This window comes from Corythoichthys intestinalis, chromosome 3 (genome assembly GCF_030265065.1).
Source record: "Corythoichthys intestinalis isolate RoL2023-P3 chromosome 3, ASM3026506v1, whole genome shotgun sequence".
NCBI classification, from domain to species: Eukaryota; Metazoa; Chordata; class Actinopteri; order Syngnathiformes; family Syngnathidae; genus Corythoichthys; species Corythoichthys intestinalis.
The window spans coordinates 37,510,721-37,534,656 of record NC_080397.1 but is presented as its reverse complement, the minus strand read 5'-3'; the positions used below and the strand labels follow the sequence as shown (position 1 = coordinate 37,534,656).

The 23,936-nt window shown below is 39.5% G+C and overlaps 1 protein-coding gene across 3 annotated transcripts; it reads right to left on the bottom strand.

Moving 5' to 3' along the window:
* Positions 1 to 3,470: 3,470 nt before the first annotated feature.
* Positions 3,471 to 23,807, bottom strand: figla (folliculogenesis specific bHLH transcription factor). 3 transcript variants are annotated; one of them, XM_057831785.1, is made up of 5 exons: positions 23,515 to 23,807; positions 20,534 to 20,680; positions 20,357 to 20,446; positions 19,232 to 19,384; positions 3,471 to 3,781 (listed from the first exon to the last, which is right to left on the bottom strand). In XM_057831785.1, the coding sequence occupies exons 1-4, from the start codon at positions 23,698 to 23,700 to the stop codon at positions 19,232 to 19,234; spliced, it is 576 nt and encodes a 191-aa protein (XP_057687768.1). In that variant the 5' UTR covers positions 23,701 to 23,807; the 3' UTR covers positions 3,471 to 3,781. The 3 variants fall into 3 exon arrangements, with proteins under 3 accessions (XP_057687768.1, XP_057687769.1, XP_057687770.1); XM_057831786.1 differs by lacking the exon at positions 3,471 to 3,781 and adding an exon at positions 9,697 to 9,927; XM_057831787.1 differs by lacking the exon at positions 3,471 to 3,781 and adding an exon at positions 9,697 to 9,877.
* Positions 23,808 to 23,936: the final 129 nt, after the last annotated feature.

Genomic DNA, 23,936 nt, shown 5'->3' with positions numbered 1-23,936 from the left:
GACAAACTGGATGCAGGATCTCCACATGCTGGAAGAGTTCAATATCAGAAGATGCTTTAAGCCAGATGACTTTGGTAGCATAGCGTCTGCCCAGTTACATCATTTTGCAGATGCTAGTGAAGCTGCTTATGGAACTGCTACTTATCTGTTGTTGCGTAACGACGTTGGAAGGCTGTGTAGCACCCTCGTAATGGGAAAGGCAAGGGTGGCTCCTTTAAAACCAGTTACCATTCCCAGACTGGAGTTAACAGCAGCAGTACTGGCATCACGCATGGACAGGTTATGGAGAAAGGAGATGCGAATGACATTGCTTGACTCTATTTTCTGGACTGATAGCACGTCAGTGTTAAAGTATGTGAAAAATGAAACCACCAGATTTAAGACATTTGTGGCAAATAGAGTGTCTGACATCCTGAAAGCATCCTACGCATCTCAATGGAAATATGTAAGCACTTCATTAAATCCAGCAGATATAGCATCCAGAGGACTTGGAATGAAGTGTTTCCTAAAGAATGAACAATGGTTGTGTGGCCCACAATTCCTGATGGCAGATGAACAATGGCCCACAAACCAAGACTGCATAGAAGAGCTCTTGGAGCACAATGATCCTGAACTCAAAATGAACATCTCTGTTAACGTTGTTACAGCAGCAGAAGTTGATTCAATTTCTCGCTTGATTGCCCGGTCCTCATCATGGAACCATCTGAGAAGGGTGATGAGTTGGATTTTAAGATTCAGACAAAGGCTCTTAAGTCTCATGAAGAAGAGGAAGGAGATCAATGTACTGCTGCGGGACTGGAAAAAGGATGAGCAAGAACAGAACGAGATCATGAATAAAGAACTGCAGCATGTCAAAGACTTGTTCCAAGTGTCCCTCAGTGTAGAGGACATCCAAGAGGCAGAACTAAAAATAATTGAACTATGTCAAAGAAAAGGATTTCCAGAGGAGTTTTCAAGTCTCCAAAAGCATCAGTCTGTGAAACAAACAAGTCATATACACAGACTTAATCCAAAACTTGATAATGGCATTTTAAGAGTTGGTGGAAGACTCAGCTGGGCAGCAATGCCAGAAGAAGCAAAGCATCCAGCCATATTGACCAAGGATATTCATATCTCTGATCTAATCTTACGACATGTACACAAGGAAGTTGGTCATGGTGGTAGAACCCACATGTTGGCTAAACTACGACAGAAATATTGGATCATTGGGGCCGGTATGGCTATACGCAAGATTCTGGCTAAATGCGTCGTTTGTCGACGTGTTTTGGCTGTGCCAGCTAGCCAACAAATGGCGGACCTACCACGGAACAGGATTTCCCCTGATGAACCACCATTCACCTCTGTGGGAGTTGACTGTTTCGGTCCATTTGAGGTAAAACGTGGAAGATCCAAAGTTAAAAGATATGGCGTGATATTCACCTGCTTAGCTCTTAGAGCGGTCCATATTGAAGTGGCTGCATCGTTGGAAACGGACTCTTTTATCAACACCCTACGTCGCTTTATATCACGAAGAGGCCAAGTTAAAGAGCTCTGCTCAGACAATGGAACAAACTTTGTGGGCGCTGATAGAGAGTTGAAAAGAGCGTTGGAACTATGGAATCAGTCTCAGATCCATGATGAACTCCTGCAGAAAGGTATCAAGTGGAAATTCAATCCTCCAGCCGGGTCCCATCATGGCGGAGCTTGGGAGAGATTAATTCGATCAATCAGGAAAGTCCTCAACTCAACATTGAGAGAGCAGGCTCTGGATGATGACGCTCTTCACACCGTGCTGTGTGAAGTGGAAGCCATTCTTAACAGCAGGCCATTAACGAAAGCATCACCAGATCCTAATGACTTAGAGGCCTTGACTCCAAACCATCTCCTGCTACTTAAAGGCCAGCCATCTTTTCCTCCTGGTGTTTTTCAAAAAGAGGACTTGTATGCTGTGCGTAGATGGCGACAAGTACAATACATGTCAGACTTGTTCTGGAAGAGGTGGACGAAGGAGTACCTCCCACAGCTTCAAGAACGTCACAAGTGGAATACAATCAAGCGGAATTTCATTCCTGGAGACATTGTGCTCATTGTAGATGATTCTCCACCTCGCAACTCATGGATCATGGGCAGAGTTGTCAAGACTGTTCAAGATAGGAAAGGACTTGTTCGACAAGTCAAGATTAAGACCAAGACTAACTATCTGGACAGGCCTGTCACAAAAATTTGTCTCCTGCAAGAATCTGAAGTAACCTGATGATTCCGTGCTGACATAATTGATTCATCTTATGGCATTGACTTTGATTTACTAGGCTCCATGAATTATGGAACCTCAAGCCTAGTGATTTTAAGAGCACGTGATGATCCCCTTTGCTTACGGGCACTGATGGAGTATTGTATTTTAGAAAAAACAAAATGAGAAAAAATATGGTGTTAATATTGCATGCGTTTTGTATTCAATTTGGTCTATGCCTCTATTATAGTTCAGTAATTATTATGTTAATAATTAGGGGCCGGAATGTTAGAGGCAGGAATTTGAGCACTACTTGTTTTGGGGTGCAAAGGGTTAATGAGTGTGTGTGCATGGGGTGGGTGTGTCACTGTCACTCTGTCAACTGATTAATACCACCTGTGACTACCTGGGAAAGTTTGATTGAGGTAGAAAGAGAGGAGGCAGGGTGCCAATTTTCTGTTGACCGCTAACGCCAGCATTGCATTTAGTATTCCATCCCATCGTATTAGATTCGCTCTATACGCTAATATTTGATAGTTTATGTTCGGTTCAACTTCACTTTAAGTTTGACACGATCACGGTGACGGTGCACACTATTGCGATACAGCGTATACGAACGTGTCACTAGTTCAGCTTAAGCGGACGTGAAAGTGACAAATTTAAAAGTAGTAATGTGACCAAAGTTTATTATACACGCGATCATATTAAGGAATTAGACAAATGGAAGCCATCGGATGACCGACCCAGCCTCACCCGAGTCGTCGTGGATGCAGCGCGTCAGACAGAGCCCCGCTCTCCTCTCTATGTGAGTAATTGGACACTCACACAATAGAGCTTGTTAAACACTAGCGGTAGTGTGCTGTGGCAACTCATTGTGTTTGTGAATAAAGGTTCTCAGCAGTGTGAGCAAATTTGAGTGGACTCACTCAATGAAGCATTTAATAAAGGCAAGTATTTTTCTACATTTATTCTTGTTTAAAAATAATTCGGTGGGACAGTAACATGTTTTTTAAAAAATTTGGAACAATTTTTTTCCGGTTTCGGATCGGGACTCTCAAAATTCTCAAAATCAGGTGACTCGGACTCAGATATAAAAATTTGCGATCGGGACATCCCTAATTTCCTGTTATGTAAACGATATGCAATGACAATACACAAAGCTCTCAGAAGACCATTTAATGAACATGGTTTCAAAAAACTAAATGTTAAATGACGTCCACACATTTATATTTTATATTTGTTATCGTTCAAATAACATTGGCAGTGGGGACACCATAGAAGTACAGCACTTCAGAAACAATTTTGTAATCAGGTAAAGGGAATTAAATGTCTTAACAAAAAGCACAAAAGCTGATCATAGCTTGATTTAAATAAAATTTCCCCATTTAACTTGAACATGTGTGTGTAACCAAGATACTTTTACATGCAAATAAATTCAAGTTATGTTGCCAATAACATACTTTTTTGGTATAGTAACTACCAGTTACCACAAACTAATACTTTCAAAAGTACAATAAATAAAAAGTCACCTTCTGGCATCTCCCTGAAAATTGCTCCTCATAGCAATGACACCTAGGAGGGAAAAAATGAATTTGAATATGTTTTAAACAAAAATTAGATATATTGAAAGCCAGTCAGATAACTAAACATTACATAGTAAAGTTGCAATCAAAATTATTCAATTGACATCACAAAATGCCAACCACTTTAGAAATGCACACATTTTTTTTAACATACACAGTACACACAACGCATGCATACAATTTTCGTGTAGCGGAAGTTTGTAGGCCTTTGCGAATCTCATTCGGAATGTGGTATAAAAAAAATGAGTGAAACTGTCAGTTATGAGTCAAACTGACTCATTAATAGTCCAGTAATACAGTTGTCCTGTGCGAAAGTAGTGAAATACTTTACCACAGGAGGGCACTGTAACACTTCATCAACTCATTTTCATCTTTGAGCTCATTTTTGGGCAACAAAAAAATATTGGTATAATATCATTAGATCACAAGACATAAAGGTTTGTTTGTATTATTATAAACCAGTGTGAAGCTTTTGTACTTTCATTTTCCTCACAACTACTGTACTTCAGTGTCATTCAGCATGCTGGAGAAATAAGTCCTTAGCAGATTTCTCAAAACAGCATTAAACCGTTTCAGCGCAGATTCTAACCAGAACAAAAAGGACTGAGTATATTACTCCTGAACTAAAGTCTTTACTCTGGCTCCAAGTGATCTTTAAACTAGACTTTCACAGTTCTGAGACTTGTCTATAAATCACAGAATTGCATGGGTCCTGAAAACATTCAAGAAATGCTCAAAGAATATAAACCCAGTAGCACTCTGCCATCTGCAGACTTGGGTCTGATAGTGGAGTTCAGAGTTTTAACACAAACATGGAGAAAAGCAGCATTTGGCTGATACGCTACTCACAAAATTATCTCCAACAAAAGTTATGTCAGTTCAAACTATTTTTTTTAAATCCATTTTTTTTTTGTTAGTGAAAACATTGAAATTTATAGCAAAAGGATGAAAAGGGCCACATGTTGATGTTTTATCATCAATGGCACTGAAAGAGTTAAACATATACTGTACAACACATTAAATTACTTGTGTATAAATAAAGCTGACATTCCTTGCCATTTGACAGTTCAGGATGTACGAGCTCCAAGTTGAGCATTTGGCAAAAGAGCAGGCACATCCCACATTTAATCTCTTATCTTTTGCTAAAACAGTAAATTGCTGAAAATTGCCACGTTGGAGCTACCCCAATCACAATCTCTTCACCTTCAATCATCCACTTCACAAGACAAAGAATTTGTCAATTTTGGTGTATCATTACCGTGCACTGTGTGACACAAACACAATCAAATCCTTTGTGTTCAACGTCATTTATATGTCACATCTTAAATGCATCTGATTGCGAAATTTGAGACGTTCCACTGCGAGCATTTCATAAGACATCTTTAAACAGACATAAGTAAGCATTTCACCAGGTGAATGTTGCTCCTACTTGTCAGCCAGTATGTTTGTCTTTTCTTGTTTATTTCTCTCAGTCAGACAACTGCTCTGTTAGTCAAACGAGTTGTATTTGTGAAATCGCTCAGCTGTTGGAGTTCAACTGGATAGTTTAAAAAATTCCATGTTTGAGTTTTTAGGACAAAATAATTGGTAATATTACCGGTACTGTTGTCAGGTGGAACCATTCATAGTCCAAATATTGCCAAATTCCCATTTTACACAAAATAATTTGATACCATTTGTCTCTAGTTGGTCTGTAAATCTTATACAAAAGTTTGATGTGAAACATGGGTCAAAAGTGACCTGGCTGAGTTTTTATTTTGTATATTTCTGCAATGAATTCATTTCAGCGCTCAGTATTCAAGGAACTCCTCAATTAACCTGTTTTTAATCATCATACATTCTTAATTTGTTTTTTCCTTTACTGTTTCACTATTCAAAGAGTTAGAATTATGTCAAAATTAAAAAGAGAAAATGCGTGGTTTGCAAATGAAGTGTTATTTAAAAAAGAAAAAGGTGTAGTTTGCAAATAAAAGCAATCATAAAAAAAGAAATTAGTTTGCAAATGAAAAGTGTCATTCAAAAAAAAAAAAGGGGGGGGCTTTTAAAATAAAATCAATTATTCATAAAAGAATAAATTTTGATTTGCTTGATGAACGAAGTACATTCTATTGCAGAATGAACCGCTTTCCCTTGTGGATGAGAGCGCTTTCTCTTGCGTATCAAACTGCTCTTTCCACTCAGCCCAGATGATATGGGGCAGCCAAAAATCCCCTCCCAAATAGCAGATGGCGCTTTTCACTATTCAAAGGCTACCAGGAGTAGACACGTCAAAACCAGAAGTTGCACTCTATTTTTATGATCTGCTCCATGAGAAACGGGAGTGGTGTCACTATACGATCGTGACTGGCTGACGTCACTTTCTCTCGAGTGATGACGGCAGAAAAGTTCATAAAAAATACATTTTTCTTTTTTTGGGTGATCATTTTTAAATGATATAAGACAGCATCCAATGATTATGCAGTAGATGGAAGAAAAGGATACCTTCAAATGTTGAAAACGTTTTAATGTACATATGTAGAGCAAACTCAAACTTTACTCACATATGCAAGTATAGATTCTGAAGGCTTCGTATATTTTTATAACACAGTTTCTTATATAAATCTTATCAAAGACCAAAAAGGCCAGTTAAACTATAGATATCTGATAAACCATGTATATTATAAAAATGTTTTTATAAAGTTTATCGTTTAAATTTTAACAGCGTGAATGGTCTTTGAAGGGTTTAATTAGGGATAGGAAGACAGAAATGAAAGGAAAGCACTTTTTAAATTCTTGAAAGATTTTAAGTTGATGTACAGTATAGACCGTAAGGGTGGAGGAATGGGTGCATTCTTGTACATCAGTTGGCAGCATGCAAGGCAAGGCAAGGCAAGGCAAATTTATTTATATAGCACAATTCAACACAAGGCAATTCAAAGTGCTTTACATCACATGAAAACCATAAAAATCACATTTAAATCAACACAACGTAAAAACCAAGACAAAAGATCGCATTTAATCACAGAATAAAAATAAATAAATAAAAAAAACAAAAATAGAAATAAAGCAAAAACTACTACTACTAATAATGATTGAAATCAGCAATGGAGATAAGCACAAGAGGAATAGAAGGCAGGTAGATTGAAATATATAGACAGTTATGGATATGCAGTGCTAAACAAAAGCGTTTTTAGCCCTGATTTAAAGGAGCTAACAGTTTGAGCATACTTCAGACGTTCGGGTAACTTGTTCCAGAGGTGAGGAGCATAATAACTAAATGCTGCCTCACCCTGCTTGGTTCTTGTTCTTGGAACATGCAGAAGACCCGTTCCAGACGACCTTAGGGGTCTAGATGTCTCATAGGAATCTAACAAGTCAAGCATGTATTTTGGTCCAAGGCCATTAAGTGTTTTGTAGACGAGCAGTAGTATTTTATAGTCTATCCTTTGACTCACTGGAAGCCAGTGTAGCGATTTCAAAACCGGTGTAATGTGGTCCAGCTTCCTTGTATTTGTGAGAACTCTGGCTGCAGCATTCTGTACTAGCTGCAGCTTCCTGACTGATTTTTTATCAAGACCTGTAAATATACCGTTGCAGTAGTCCAATCTGCTGAAAACGAATGCATGCATAAGTTTTTCCATGTCTTGTTGAGTCAGAAGCCCCTTAATTCTGGTTATATTTTTTAGGTGGTAATAAGCGGATTTAGTGACGGACTTTAGATGGCTATCAAATTTTAGGTCTGAGTCAATAATTACGCCAAGGTTTCTGACTTGATTTGTAGCTGTAAGTGACATTGTGCTAAGTTGGCTGCTTATCTTTGACCTTTCCTTTTTTGGCCCAAAAATGATCACCTCTGTTTTCTCCACATTTAACTGGAGAAAATTCTGGCACATCCATTCATTGATTTGATGAATGCATTTACTCAGGGAGACTAAGGGACTATAATCATGTGGGGACACAGAAATGTACAGTTGTGTGTCATCTGCATAGGCGTGATAGGAGATGTCATACTGTTCCATTATCTGAGCTAACGGAAGCATATAGATGTTAAATAAGAGCGGTCCAAGAATTGACCCTTGAGGGACTCCACAAGTGAATTTGGTTCGTTCTGACTGATAATTTCCGATTGACACAAAGAAATCCCTATCATGTAAATAGGATGTGAACCACTGAAGAATAGTGTCAGTAAGCCCTACCCACTGTTCCAATCTGCTGAGTAGTATGTTGTGATCAACCGTGTCAAATGCGGCGCTGAGATCCAATAGTAGCAGAACAGATGATTTGCCTGCATCGGTATTCCGACGAATATCATTTAGGACTTTGATAAGCACAGTCTCGGTGCTGTGTTGTGGCCGAAATCCAGACTGAAATGAGTTAAAAAGATTGTTTTGGATCATAAAAGTCTGGATCTGTTCAAACACAACCTTTTCGATAATTTTCCCCAGGAATGTCAGATTTGATATTGGCCTGTAATTACTAATGGTTGAGGCATCCAGATTAGGTTTTTTTAGGAGAGGTTTTATTACTGCAGTTTTTAAAGTCTGAGGAAACTCTCCTGTTTGGAGGGAAGTATTTATAATCTGAAGTATGTCTGGGGCTATGCAATGAAAAACAGTTTTGAAAAAGTTTGAAGGAAGGATGTCAAGGCAGCATGTTGTGGGCTTTAATTTCGACACAATTTCTGTTAAAGTGGCATAGTCCAAGAGGCTAAACTGTCTAAGATTGACGTGGGGGACATGTTGGGAGGCATTTAGTGTAACATTTGTTAATCCGGAGTTGCACACAGTCTGTCTAATCTTTAGTACTTTGTGTGTAAAGAATGCTGCAAAATTATTACAGGACACCTCAGATGCCAATTCTTGAGGTATTGATGCTTGTGGGTTTGTCAGTTTGTCAACAACAGAAAATAGTGTGCGAGTATTGTTGGTGTTTCTACTAATGATCTCTGAAAAATATGATTGTCTAGCATTTTTCAGTTCCTGGTTGTATTTGCGAAGACTCTCTTTGTAGATATCATAAAAAACTAGGAGTTTGTTTTTTTTTTGCACCTGAAAGGCGCTTGCTTTGGCTAAAATTTTAACGTGTCACGATGCCCCAAAGGTGATTTATGTGTTAAATTCATTCATCAATTCATTTTCCATGCTGCTTTTCCTCACGAGGGTCGCGGAGGTGCTGGAGCCTTTCCCAGCTAACTACATGCAGTAGGCGAGGTACACCCTGAATTGGTTGGCAGCCAATCGCAGGGCACAATGAGACATACAACCATTCACGCACATACTCATACCTACGGACAATTTAGTGTTCAATCAGCCTACAACGGATGTTTTTGGGATGTGGGAGGAAACCAGAGTCCCCGGAGAAAACCCAAGCACGGGGAAAACATGCAAACTCCACACAGGAAGGCCAAAGCCCGGGATTGAACTCTTGATCTCAGAACAGGTAGTGCTAACCACTCGGCCACTGCGCCGCTGTGTTAAATTCCACTTGCCATACGATTCGGAGAATATAACGATCGTGTAATGACAACCCTATGTTGCAAGGAACACATCGATAAAACTAGGGTGAAACTTCCGGTTTTGACGTCTCTAGTCCTGGTGGCCTTTGAGTAGTGAAAACCGCCATCTGCTGTTTGGGAGAAGATTTTTGGCAGCCCCATATCGTCTAGTCTGAGTGAAAAGAGAAAGCAGTTCGATATGCAAGAGTAAGCTCTCTCATCCACAAGGGAAAGAATTTCGATCAGCAAGCGAAAGCAGTTCGATCAGCAAGGGAAAGCAGTTCGATCTGTAAGCAAATCAATACTCATTCTTTTATGAATTGTTTTTATTTGCAAAGCACATTTTCTTTTTTGAATTACACATTTCATTTGCAAACTACATTTATTTCTGTTTTAAATGATCGTATTTGCAAACCATACATTTTCATTTTTGAATGACACTTTTCATTTGCAAACCACACTTTCTCTTTTTAGTTTTGGCATGATTCTAACACCATAAAAACAATAAATGCATTTGTAGTTGGAATTTCGTTTCCTGGCCGCAGCGAGGTGTCTTTTGCATCCCCCACCCGTCCTTGGCACCCCGCCGGTCCGCCAGAAAAATTGGAATGCCTTTACCAGTCGGCGGTGAGAAAAAGGTTGGGGACCACTGGTCAGACGACCTTGCAACAGTACATACAAGTAATTACTATGTGCTAGCTATTAGCTAGCACATAGTGATGCTAGGAAAGCTTTAGCAATGCTACAGAAAGAACAAGACAGATAATGAGGAGGAAATTTGTCCATATCCAGAGTCTGATATTTATGATGATTACCCAGAATATTTTCCACATGGCCAAATGGTAAAAATAGCTTGAGAACAAAAATGTAAAGAGCACGTCAATTTCATGGTAGAATTGTGCAATGATGGCAATAATTCATACTAATATTCTTGAAAACTGCCAATTTTCCTTGTTTTAGTAAGGCCAAGCAGCAAAAGCTATTCATTTATGTTGAAAGCTTTTCTTCTCTTCCCTTCTAAAACCTATCATAAAGAAAATACAAGACTTCTGAAGTTACTTAAAAACTGAACCTTTCACTCGGGTTCATGTATATGGACGTATTGAACCATTTTGGTTAGGTTCGGTTCACAAGCAAACTGTTTCAGGTATGGTTTAAGAGTTTTTTTCCTCCAAATTTATTAGTAACACTAGCTAAGTGATGCGTGCTATGCGCCCCAAACTACCGGTAATCCTGTATGTATTTTATGTACGTTGCCACTGGAATAACAAATTCCTGTAATTTTTCTGTTGCATGGCCTACTACAAAAAGCATGGAATATTCAGTCTTGGACGAGGAATCACTCAGACATTTTCTCATGTAGAACAAACTCGGATAAAAAGCTTGAAAAAACAATTAATAAGTTCAAAAGTGCAGCTATCATTCAGAAACACTAAAATAAATGAATGAAAAAACATTGTGGTGGTCAGTAAATGTTAATTTTATAGAGCAAGTGCAGCGAAATATATAATTATAATATATATTAAGAGGAAAATAATATAGAATCATGAGAAACAAACAAATAACAATCAAAACACATCTCTACTATTTAGTCGCACCACCTCTGGCTTTTATGACAGCTTGCAGTCTCTGAGGCATGGACCTGATGAGTATTCTTCATCAATTTGGTGCCAACTCTCTTTGATTGCAGTTGCCAGATCATCCTTGCTGGTCGCAGCCTTGCTGTGAACCTTTCCCCCCCCCCCCCCCCCCCCAATTTCAGCCACAGGTTATCAATAGGGTTGAGATCTGGGCTATTTACAGGCCTGCCATTGACTGCATGAGTCTTTCTCAAAGGAATGCTTTAAGAGTTTTAGCTTTGTGGCATGATGCATTCTCATCTTGAAAATTGACAAAAATATTTTCAATTGAAGGGACAAGAAAGCTGTCTAAAACTTCAATGTAAACTTGTGCATTTATTGAAGATTTAACCACATCCATCTCCCCAGTGCCTTTGCCTGACATGAAGCCCCATATCATCAAGGACTGAGGGAATTTTGATGTCTTTTTCAAGCAGTCATCTTTGTAAATCTCACTGGAACAGGACCAAACAAAAGTTCCAGCATCATCACCCTGTCAAGAGTCAAGGATCTGCATTGGTCAAGAGTCTAGTATCTGCATTGGTCAAGAGTCAAGAATCTGCATTGGACAAAGTGATGAGGCTGGAACTTTTGTTTGGTGCTGTTCCAGTGAGATTGTCAAGCGTCTTTGTCAAGATTCTTGTCAAGAGTGAAGAATCTGCATTGGTCAAGAGTCAAGAATCTGCATTGGACAAGGTGATGATGCTGGAACTTTTGTTTGGTGCTGTTCCAGTGAGATTTACAAAGATGACTGCCTGAAGAAGACATCAAAATCTCATCAAATTCTCTCAGTCCTTGATGATATGGGGCTGCATGTCAGGCAAAGGCACTGGGGAGATGGCTGTGGTTAAATCTTCAATAAATGCACAAGTTTCCATTGAAATTTTAGAGCGCTTTCTTATCCCTTCAATTGAAACTATGTTTATTTTCCAAGATGACAATGCATCATGCCACAGAGCTAAAACTGTTAAAGCATTCCTTGGAGAAAGACTCCCCCAGTCAATGTCATGGCCTGCAAATAACCCAGATCTCAACCCTATTGATAACCTGTGGTGGAAATTGAAAAAAATGGTCCACAGATCTAGCAACTGTAATCAAAGAGAGTTGGCACCAAATTGATGAAGAATACTCATCAAGTCCATGCCTCAGAGACTGCAAGCTGTCATAAAAGCCAGAGGCGGTGCTACTAAATACTACAGATGTGTTTTGATTGTTATTTGTTTCTCATTCCATATTTTTTCCTCAGAATGTAGTGATTCCATATATATTACCCTGCACTTGCTCTATGAAATTAACATTTACTGACTACCACGATGTTTATTATTCATTTCTTTTAGTGTTTTTGAATGCTACAGAGTTGCACTTTTGAACTAATTTTATTTTTCAAGCTTTTTATCTGAGTTTGTTGTACATGATAAAATGTCTGAGTGCTCGTCCGAGACTGGTGATTCCATACTTTTTGATAGGGGTTGTGGCTTGAGACCCAAACATTTGAACCATAGACTTCATAATTATATTGACGGGTCACACCAGTCATAAACTGCGCCACGCCTTCAAGTAGGGGGCCTGCCCATTAGTGACGAGATTTGTCGTTCACTTGAGTAAACGAATCCATTCCGGTTCGTTCAGTAAAAAGATTCGTTCAAACAAATCGTTCAACGAATCGTTCGCCCCCCTCATCTCCCTCCCCGCCCAAACGAATCGTTCGGTTACTGAACGGGAAGTGACGTTGCCGAACGAATCACCAAAGACCGCTTCGCAGTATAACTGAACGGGAAGTGACATTGCTTGGTCCCTCCCTCTCTTCCACATTGACCACTCGTCGTAGTTTCAGAAATGAGTGACAGGCGGTATCAATCTGCTTTCACAGACAGCCTCGTCTCCCTCCTGCTGCTGCAAAAGCGAGGGAGAACTTCCGCGTCGTCTGTCCTAGTTCTATGGGCTCAAAGTCATGGCTCGTGCTTGCATTTCGATTTAGGACACGGTTAAACATTTTCCTTTTGTGAGGGGAGTAGGGGGCGGGGGCGCACGGACTTTCTTTAGCAGGTTCTTGATCACACATACATATACAGCATGTTTGCTGTCACGAAAACAAAAATACATCGAAAGTTTAATTTCTGAATATGGAACGACCAACACATCATATTTACATCTCGCTCTGTTGTATTTTTGTTTTTTAGTATTAAGATGATCGTGTTGAATTTTTGCACTGGTATTAATAAATAAAATAATCCGGTCAGCTCCCCTGTCGTCCCCGCATCTCAGATCGTCAAATGCTGACGAGAAATAATTGTTTGCTCTTTACGATGTCGCCTTTCTAGTCTCATTAGTCTGTTAAGAAAAATGTAGACATATTGCGACATCTCCCGTGTCCGCGTGCTTTGTTTTTGGGCGCTTGAGTAGCACATGATGGACGGATTGACATAATTTGTCAAACCAACCAACACCTGACACGAAAAAAAAAAAAAAAAACACTCGGAAAAAAATTACATGTTTATACAGTTTCATTGCAAATCAGTATTATGGTGATCATATTGTTTTTTTGCACTGGTATTAATAAATAAAATAATCCGGTCAGCTCCCCTGCCGTCCCCGCATCTCAGATCGTCAAATGCTGACGAGAAATAATTGTTAGCTCTTTACGATGTCGCCTTTCTACTCTCGTTAGTCTGTTAAGAAAAATGTAGACATATTGCGACATCTCCCGTGTCTGCGTGCGTTGTTTTGGGCGCTTGAGTAGCACATGATGGACGGATTGACATAATTTGTCAAACCAACCAACACCCGACACGCTGACACGAAAAAAAAATAAATAAAACACTCGGGAAAAAATTGACATGTATATAGTTTCATTACAAATCAGTATCATGGTGATCATACTAAATATTTTTTTCTGTGCACATATGAGGTAAATATCGCTGCCATGAAGCCTCCATATAGTGACAGTTCTCTGCCCGCTTCACTGCCGTCACGCGACCGCAGCTCAGCTTTTGCTTGCCTCGTAGCTACCCGTGTTTTAAATTACTGTAAATTTGATAGTATGTCGTCATAGGCAGTCACGAGTTTGTTGAGAAAAGTACTACTCTAAACAATGCTCGCTAGATTTGTGTGGTGTTTTTGTCTGTTTGAGCAGCATTTGATAGGCTCCACGTTAACAAATATGTGACAAAGTCATTTCCTTTCATTTTCTGATTCGTTCACCGCATAGTCATTACTGGAAAATCAAGTTAGCAGCAAGCTAGATCAGGAACCGGAGGACCGAGTCACTGAACGGGAAGTGACAAAACTCAGTCTTGCCCCCCTGCCTGCACGCTGGCTGCTTATTGGCCACACGTGGACGTGAGTGACAAACGCCCTGATTCTGTTTCCGCTCCCTCCCCTGCCCGCGATGAGGCTGGCGTCTGATTGGTCGTGTGCGATGTCAGAAGACGCTGCCGCTTGCTCAACGCCCTCCCACGCAGCGAACAAGCACCACCTTCATAGAACGAATCAGTGCAGATGATGATTAGTTCGGTCTCGTTCACCAAAACAATTCGTTCAAAAAGAACGAATCGTTCGCGACCGATACAACACTACTGCCCATATCAAGAGTAGTTATTCTCAAACACGCACGCAGCAATCTAACGCCGGATTTAGGTTGAAAAAGTACGAAAGCTGTACCGCATACAAACAGGAAGGATTGTCTCAGGAATGATTTGTTCGAGGATTCAAGGTAATTATTCTATTTTTTTGTACCATGCATGCATTTTGAAACATTACGGGAAAAATCAATCTGCGAAATTAGCCGCTACGGCAGGGGCGTCATAGTTCGCAATTTTTACATAACATAAATGCTAACTGCACGTTTTTTTTTTTGTTTTTGTTTGTTTTAACCAAGAATCGACACTGTTTTACGTCCATATCTATTAACAATTCAGGGATTTACGCATTTATTCACAAGAATTTTCAATGGAAAAAGCTCTTTGTGGTCATAAGGCGGCGCTACAGTGGCTTAAACACTAGCAGCACATTTGACATATGTAAAATAAATGTTAATGCACGAATTTTTTGCTTTTAAAGGGTATGTCATGCCCTGGGAAAATGTTAATATTCCATCATTTATCCATAAACGCATGCCTTTTGTATTCATATCATGCCACTTCGTGTAATTACACACAAGAAAATGAGAGAAATTTGGCTCGATTGTCAAGCTAAAACGACCGGCGCCCGAGATCTGGCAGATTGTGTGCGTGACGTCACGACAAGTGAAGAGAGTGCCACCGGCCACTAGAGGGGCAGCGCCTGTCTGCATCAATATAATTCTAGTGAGTGGAGAATTAGGGGTGTTTTGAGCTGTTTATGCTGATGCATTGTGTTCGTCCTGCACATATTCCAGTTGTCAATAAAAGAGAATTCAGAATTGACAGTGAGGGGTGTTTCTTCAACAAGAAAAAGGCTCAGTGCTTTAATACTGAATGGCGGCGATGATGGCAGACAATTTTGTTTCTAGTTTCAGCGACGAATCCGACGTAGAAGGACGTAACGAATATTCATCTAATGGTGACGAGGAGAGTTACGAAGCTTTAATCAGTGTTTTAGGTTACCAAATTGAGCCCAAACGAACGCCAATGCAGCGTAATGAAACGGTCATTGAGGGGAGCAATGACACTGATGAAACACCGGCAGCAGATCGTGTAGGAAACAACAATGATTTGTTTTGCATTTCTTTTTGTGAAGCTCATACACCGTGACTGCAAAATAAAGGAATGCTTAGAATAATTATCATTTATTGCGCTATCATAGCTTTTCGCTCTGCCAACAGACACAAATATGAATGGGATCAGAGGATTTGTTCTGTATATTTTACGAACGATAATTTATACATTTGTCCAGTCCTGTATCCAATGCGTGACATGTTTTTTTTATTATAAAAGAGTACTCACTCTGGCCATTTCGAGCTTGGCTGCTCCCCTCCTTTGCTTAGCCTTAGCCTCCTTTGCCAGTCATCGTCCTCTTTCTTGATATCTCGGGACATTTAGGTGGCTGCGCGTGTATGGTCGGCACCGCATCTCCTTTGAGCAGCAATCTTTTAGCAAAACCGATTTCACTTGTCCATAGTTCGAGAAGCTTTCAGGTGGAAAATAACAGAAAACCGTGCCGGAGGCTGGGTCTAGAAAATTAGCCCTCTTTGCACGGACGAACTTTACCCATTGTCTGCGTAGTCCAGCTTTTTTTTCGCGTTCAGGAACTCATGGATACTATATTCCGATAAATAGCTATTTGTACACCACATAGCACAGCAGTTTTGAACCATTCTAGTGGTGTTTTGGTCAAACAAACCCGAACGCTACTCTCTTGTCGATAAAAAAACAATGGCACCTGGCTCCGCCTCGACTGTCAATCACTTGTCGTGACGTCCCCGCCCCATTCGGCTGTTTCCTGAACACTATCGGAAATGTTCGTCATTTTCGATCTATTTTCGATAATTACTCATTAATGTGATTGATTTTTTCGTTAGCTTTATCAATATTTGTTATCTTGGCACATAACGGTTCTACTGATGTCTCACACCCCCTTTGCCGCTACATACCCTTTAACTAGGGTTGTTTCGATCATGTTTTTTTGCTCCCGATCCGATCCCGATCGTTTTAGTCTGAGTATCTGCATATCCCGATATTTCCTGATCCGATTGCTTGTTTTTTTGCTCCCGATTCAATTCCAATCATTCACAATAATTTTTCCCGATCATATATATTTTGGCAATGCATTAAAGGGATCCTCTATTTTTAAGACAATTCTTAAAAGATGCATGTTAGTATGAGTTATAATAATTTGGTATTAAAACCCCTCTTAATGTTTTTGTTTTAATAAAGTTTGTAAAATTATTTTAAGTGATAGGTCGCCATTCTTGTTACGTCGCAGTGTGTGACGTCACTGGTCCCGTTGCCGAAATTCCAGCGTGTCACTCATTAGCTTTCCCAACATGTCATCAGTTCTACCCTTCCTATTTGAACCAGATCTGAAAAGTGAAGAGCAGGACAGCACTGTCGGTCGTTCACAAGACGAGCTTCAGGGAAAAATGCGTGCAGCAAATACCTGATAAGACAAAAGTTGGGCAAAACTGGTGATGCGAGAGTCCTGTTGGGAACTCTGGTTGGGAGCGAGAGTGTATGCTGCCCGGTTTTATTAGCAGATATTCAAGGTAAGCATATTGCGTTTTCAAACTTACCCCGATATAATTATGTAGATTGTTAGCATCCAGAGCTGTCATGTGCTTTACATACAGTACAGGCCAAAGAGCACACCTTGTGTAATCCATGTCTTGTACATTGTAACGCGTGGTAGCTAGCATACGTGTATAAAAGTACCAAAAAGGGGAGAAGCTTCGACTATGCACATTTATTCACAAAAACATAATATTTCCACCTTGACCACTCTTCACTCGGGAGCTCAGCAGTAAGCAAACAAGCGTTCCCTGGCGAACTCCCAACATTGTTGTGAGGTCCACGTCAGAGTCACTGTCATCACTGTAGCGTGCCATAGTGCTTAAATTATTTAGTATGATTTGGGGAAAACTCACACAAACTATAGTCAACATAAAAGATAGCAATAGTAATCCAAATCCGCGTTTTTTTACTCACTCGAAGATCCAGGAATTAGACCGATCCCATGGCAATGTCGCGGCCGTCGATTCCACAAAATAGACTGATCCGAAAAGCCGTTGTGGGACCGACGAATCAAAAAATGGACAGATCCGAAACTAATATTGCAGACGTGGTGGGACCGTCGGATCCAGAAAATAGACGGATCCCTTACTTGACTGAGGATCCAGGAAACATGTTCGGGCGCCAGTTGTAACGCGTGGTGGGTAGGGTACGTGCATACAGGGACCAAAAAGGGGGAGAAGCTCCACTTATGCACATTTATTCACTAAAAATAATAATTCCACCTTGACCACTCACTTCACTCCCCTTGTTTCCATTTGACTGGAAACTGCATCCAAAAGCAGCACATCGTGGCATTTTACTTCGCGAGTTTAGGCAGCAATAAGCAATTGTTTAACACCTACAAATTTGGAAAGATACCAATTACGTCATCACTGCGAGCCCGCAAACCATGGCGCCAACTAACGGTCAAAATATGGACTAAATATTATAAAATATTGCCATTGATTTAACATTTTATGTGTTTCTAACAACATATTTTTGTTCAAGAGAACAATTGTGGTTTATTAGAGCCTTCATGTATTTAAGTCATTTAAGTCGTTTAAAAATGAATAAAACTCGGAAGAATATATACATTCAACATACAGTACATAAGTACTGTGGTTGTTTATTATGACAATAAATCCTCAAGATGGCATTTACATAATAAACATTCTTTCTGTGAGAGGGATCCACGGATAGAAAGACTTGTGACTTTGTATATTGTGACTAAATATTGCCATCTAGTATATTTGTTGAGCTTTCAGTAAATGATACTGTAGCCATTTAACCGTTCTGCCCAAATGCATGATGGGAAGTTCAACCATGACTGTGCGTAGTGGTACCAATTGATATATCTTCTCTGCGTTGGGAAATAACATAGGGTGTTAAGAAATAGATCAATTACTACCTTTCTTCCCCACATTGCTTCCCACGATATTTCTAATCGTAGGGAGAAGGATTTAAGACTTTAGCCAATTTAAAAAAAGGCTCCAAAGGCTGCTAAAATTCACTCTACTCATTTTGCGCCGCCTTCTAGCTCTATATAAAGGTAAAACGGCGCCATTACAGATTGAACGCGACAATGCATTAGTGGGTCGTGCAGCGCATGCGTTAATTGCGTTAAATATTTTAATGTGATTTTTAAAAAATTATCGCCGTTAACGGGATAAATTTGATAACCCTACCTTAAGCCTAAACTAAAGACTGGATGAGTGTAACATATTACGTCTGTAACGTTAAATACAATTAGAAAACGATTTAATTAAAAAAAAATATATATATATTTAAAAAAAGGCATGTCCGATATTTTTTGCCGATTCCGATACTTTGAAAATGACGTGATCGGGTCTGATCGGGATGCCGATCGATTGGTCGGGATGCCGATCGATCAGGACATCTCTACTTTTAACCAAGAATCGAGACTGTTTTACATCCATATCTATAAAGAATTGAGGGATTCACGCATTTATTCACAAAAATTTTCAACAGAAAAAGCTCTTTGTGTTTCGACTTAGTCAGCTTTGACGGAGATAGGCCCCCTAGTAATAGGCCCCGCGCCCCGTCAATATCATTATGAAGTCTGTTTGAACAAGTTTTGATAGTTGTATGAATATTTCATATTCCATAACCGAAAGGAAAAGCGCAAAGAACTCACAAGTTACCTAAGATTGGCCAGGTGCTACTTGAATGATGAACTGGTATGCAGGCATGGCACAGTGTTGTAGCACCAATCTGCTAATATCTCCCTCTTCTGTTCCCGTTTCCGTGGGCATAGCGAAGCCATCGATGGTTTGGTCCTCTGACATATTCAGAAACTAGCAGTGGAAATGAAAAACAAAGTAGTTAATTCCTTGCCAATTCAGATTTACTTTTCTTCGCCCTAGGCCTAGTACTAATGGAGACATCGCCAGCAATACATATTATCTTGAACATTGCTTTAACAATAATGAATTTTACATTATTAAGCATTCATTGCCATTCTTTTGTGTGTGCCTTGACTGTAGCATTGCTCCTGTTGTGCACAGCATTATGGAGGTATACACTGATAGTTACAAAATGGAAAAGGAAAGCCATTGTAGAGCTTGATTAATAGCACATGAACAGCATACTGTATTGCACGTTTCTGAGTGTTCCCGTTGCATTTGTGCGTGAACATCCATTGTTTTACAAGATGAACATACCACTAGCTAGGTACTATTAAGCAGAACTGTGCTAAACATACTGAACAGTAACTTGAGGTTTTTCCATTGCTAGATAATGCTATAGGATATTGTGCATTTTTTTTGCAGATGTACAGTGGGGAGAACAAGTATTTGATACACTGCCGATGTTGGCAGTCTATCAAATACTTGTTCTCCCCACTGTGTAAAGCACTTACAAAATAATAATTAAAAAAATTAAATAAAAGCTGTTGCCCTGTGCTCTGTCAAGCCATAAATATCCTGGGAAATCAGTTGAGATTTAGAATGTTTTTTGTTGGATATTGTCATATTGTAATTATGAGATATTAAACGAAAGCAATGATAATAATCATGATATATTATTTTCCCTTATACACTAACTTTCTTCGAAAATATGAACTTAAACACAGCTTAACACTAAAACAAAAGGCTGCATGCATAATTTGTCAAAAAAAGAAAAACTCAATACACTCAGTATTTCTAAAAGAGTTTTAAGAAAATGTTATTTTTTGCCAGGACATACCATGCATAGTAAACACAGACTAAATGGTTACTATTTTTTAATAAATTATAAAGATAATAGAGAACAGTAAAATATAGACTTACATCTTCGATTTTCCAAAGATCACTATCGAAGCCTTCAGTCTGGCCATAGGCCATTGCATTCTTTAGGAAATCTGTCTCGCTCCCCTTAGTCTAATGAAAAAGTAAAGTGATAACTTTAAGATACTTAAAAAAAACAAAACAACAACAAAACTGAGTGGAAAAGCAGAGATGACATACAGTGTCAGTGTCTTGCAAAACTGCAAGAAGTAACCGAATGTACTCGGTTGCAGCTTTAAGAGTGTCCACTTTACTGGGCTTGCGGTCTGGTCGCATCAGTGGTACCATTCGCTTCAAGCGCGAGAACATGGTGTTAAGGTTACGGATCTGCAAAATAAAAAACACAGTGGCAATTACCTGCATGCTACAGGTGACTCTACCTTTCAATAGCAACCACAATGAATCATTAACTCAGTCACCATCAAATCCATTTTGACCAATGCGGAAATAAACATACTTTTTTGCACAAATACATATCTGTTCATTTCATATGGTTGTGTGTGATCTTTTCATAGCTGTGTTCTATCTACAGTACAAGGATTTCTGCTCTTTTTGTTTTGTCTAACTATGGCGGGCACTAAACAGCAATGTAAACTGTATGTGCGCAGAGATTTGGGGCGCTTCTGCTGGGGTCACTTCATGATGTTTTGGGAGATGTGTCATGATAGATCAGCTTTGAATGACTTTCCTTAATATATCTATATACCTAAGGTGACTAATGCTTTCTTTTTGTTCCTGAATTGTATGTCGTCATCTGTTGTTCGTTAAGCGAAAAAAAACAAACTAAAAAACCTGTAAAAAGGAAAAATCGACTTTCTTTTCATGCACCGACCTGTCAAAATGGATTTGACGTCCATTGCCATGAATTGCTTATTCACTGCCAGCCGTCTCAGTTAAAATGGTTTCTATGTCTCTTGCTGTCAATGTGCAAGGTAAATGGAATTTATTTCACTCTATTTTGGTAATAGCCGCGATAAAAGAATATTGCTTTGTACAGAAATGACCATGTCAAAACGAAGACGCTCAATCATGAGTAATATGGCATTCAACTCATAAATTCATTTTGAACAATTACACTTATGAAGACAGCTATATGAACTGCCAACATTGAGTCACGTCTTGGCCAATGTTAGCTTTATGGTGGTCAATAGTCATACATCCAGATTTAGGCCAGAGAGACTGGAGGTTAAATGACCTGTCCAGCATCTAGCACAATTTCAAAACAGATGCTTATTTGTCCTCCCTTTGGAATGCAAGGCAGCATAACTGGATAAATTGCGGTTCCTCTTCATACTCAGCAGGATCGGAGCAGTAGCAAGCGGTAAGTGATCAGAGCGGCTACAAATAGACACTTCTAAACCTTGATCAGGCAGCAAACAAGCCCGAGTGGGAGGATAATATATTTTTATTCTCAATCAAAGCCTGTTTGTTTGATCTGTAATGCAACAACGGCATTGGAAAAGAAAGGGAATCTGGAGCCACAGTTTAAAACTGTAAATAGCAGCTTTTATAGGCATTCCCTGGCAAAAATGGCTTTACAAGCTTAAAAAGTGCAGGATTTGAAAGCACAGTAGACAACTTTCGCCAAACCAAAGATTCAGGGTAAAGCTGCAAATATTGCAACTTGTCAAAATTAAAGTGTCAGGTCCTACCAAGGTGGGAACTTGTTGCCTTTTTTTCAAAATCAGATCTACTTAGATGATCTGTTTTGTTGCCTATTTGTGTAATATTATCAGCTATGGCTACAACTTATGCAGATTGTGAGAAGTGTGTGAGAAGTAGTGAAGAAATCTGATGTCTGGTGGTTTGTATGACAAGAAAAAAAATGCAATTAGTTACTGCAGACTGGAAAAGATGTGTTTGGGTTTGTGATGTTGGCATTGAACTGGGAGAGCTTGGGGGTTGGCTACTTAAATCAATCTCCGGCCCATAAAAGTTGAGCCTCTGGTTGAAAATATTATTGGGCAGCTACAAACGGTTTCACTTATTTCTCAATGGTTGAAAATGTGAACAAGCTGTCCCCATTCCCATCTGTGATCTAGCCGTGTTGAGGTCTTCTTATCTGCAGCATGGTGTTATTCCCTGTCTTGTTGTTAACATAAACAAGTTCATGACCTATGACCACATGGGTCGCTCCCTAAACTCAGCCTAGAGACATGATAACCACAACCGTAGAGTTCGCAAGCCCTCTGCTGGCTAACTTGGAACCTACAGGCAACAAAAGTTTGCAATTAATTAACCTAATCCCTGGACAAAACAAGCACGACTGTGCCACAGCACACTGGCTGAAGGCTGTGAGTGCATGCCCTCTACTGGCTAAATTGTAACTTACAGGCAACACAGGCACCATTAAATCCACAATTAAACAATCAGCTCTGATACATGATTTAAAAAAAAAAAAAAAAATCAGGCTCCAAGAATCAAGATACTGGCCCAAGCTACACTGCAACAAAGCTCGATGCGTATACAGTACATCTGTAGAATATACCTACCAAATTTCATGATGTGCCGTCCGCGAATGAGAGTAGAAATGTTAAATCTGTAATTGATTAATGTAATTAATCAGCACCAAGACAAAAAATATGGCTCTGATTATCTATGTACATCCCCAACCATACCTTACAAATCTAATTCTGATCCATACATAAATAACGCAGGAGTAGCACTCTCACCTAAAATAACAAAGTGAGCGAGAACTTGAGACCTCCCTAATGGCGGTCTAAAATTACTGGTTGGAACTGGTATTTGTGTTACTGCATTTTATTTAATTCAATGCCAATTTAATTTGCTCATTGAAAGCCATGTTGTTCTTTGTGGGACTGCACTTTGCAAGAGCGATGCAATGGCAATACTACTGCAAACAAATACATGACTATTTTTATACTTAGTCTTGTGATGAACAAAGCAGGTCAGGATCATTGTATTGTGATACTACTATCATCTAGAAAATCGCATTGTTGTTGGGGGTATATTTGTGTTGGGTGTTGCGATTTTACTTTCCTCCCTAAATGCCAGCCAGGTGTCCTCATGTCGATTTGTGGCAATAGCCACACTAGGCCTAGTTACTCTGCGGTGCTTTTTAGTACATCGTTTTGAATTGGAGTAGTTTCTATAGTTTAGATATAACAACTTGACATCAAGTTTCACTCTCATTCACTCACCCGGAGCCGTTCCTTGGCATTGACCTGTTCTCTTTTCCTGACACTTTCGTGAAAATCCTCAGCGACTACATAGAAACCGTTATTGACTCGTTTGAATTTCTCTATGTTGCAATAAACCGGCAAAGCAGATTCGCCTGTCATACGCTTCAAAATATCACTCATTAAAACCACATCAGGTACCTTCATTTTATCGAGTAATGTATAAATTTAAGTTCTCGATTGTCGTGAACGAACTATCGAAGCTTCAATCCGTGAGAGCGGCTGGAACAAAGGGGATTATTAATGAGTTGGAAATCGACACCTGGGCAGTAGTTCCTGATTTAGCGCTGTAATTTGTCACTCAGCAGGAAATATTGGCGCTCCAATGGGGCGTGTCGTATCTACCTATTCATATCTATTCTTGCCAAACCGGGAAGCCTTTG

Excerpts from the sequence above, each read along its gene's own strand:
- figla (XM_057831785.1), bottom strand. The coding sequence starts at position 23,700 with ATGAAGGTACCTGATGTGGTTTTAATGAGTGATATTTTGAAGCGTATG. Across the intron at positions 20,447-20,533 it reads TTTTGCAAGACACTGACACT|ACTAAGGGGAGCGAGACAGA; the intron begins GTATGTCATCTC and ends CTTTTTCATTAG. Across the intron at positions 19,385-20,356 it reads ATCTTTGGAAAATCGAAGAT|TTTCTGAATATGTCAGAGGA; the intron begins GTAAGTCTATAT and ends TTCCACTGCTAG.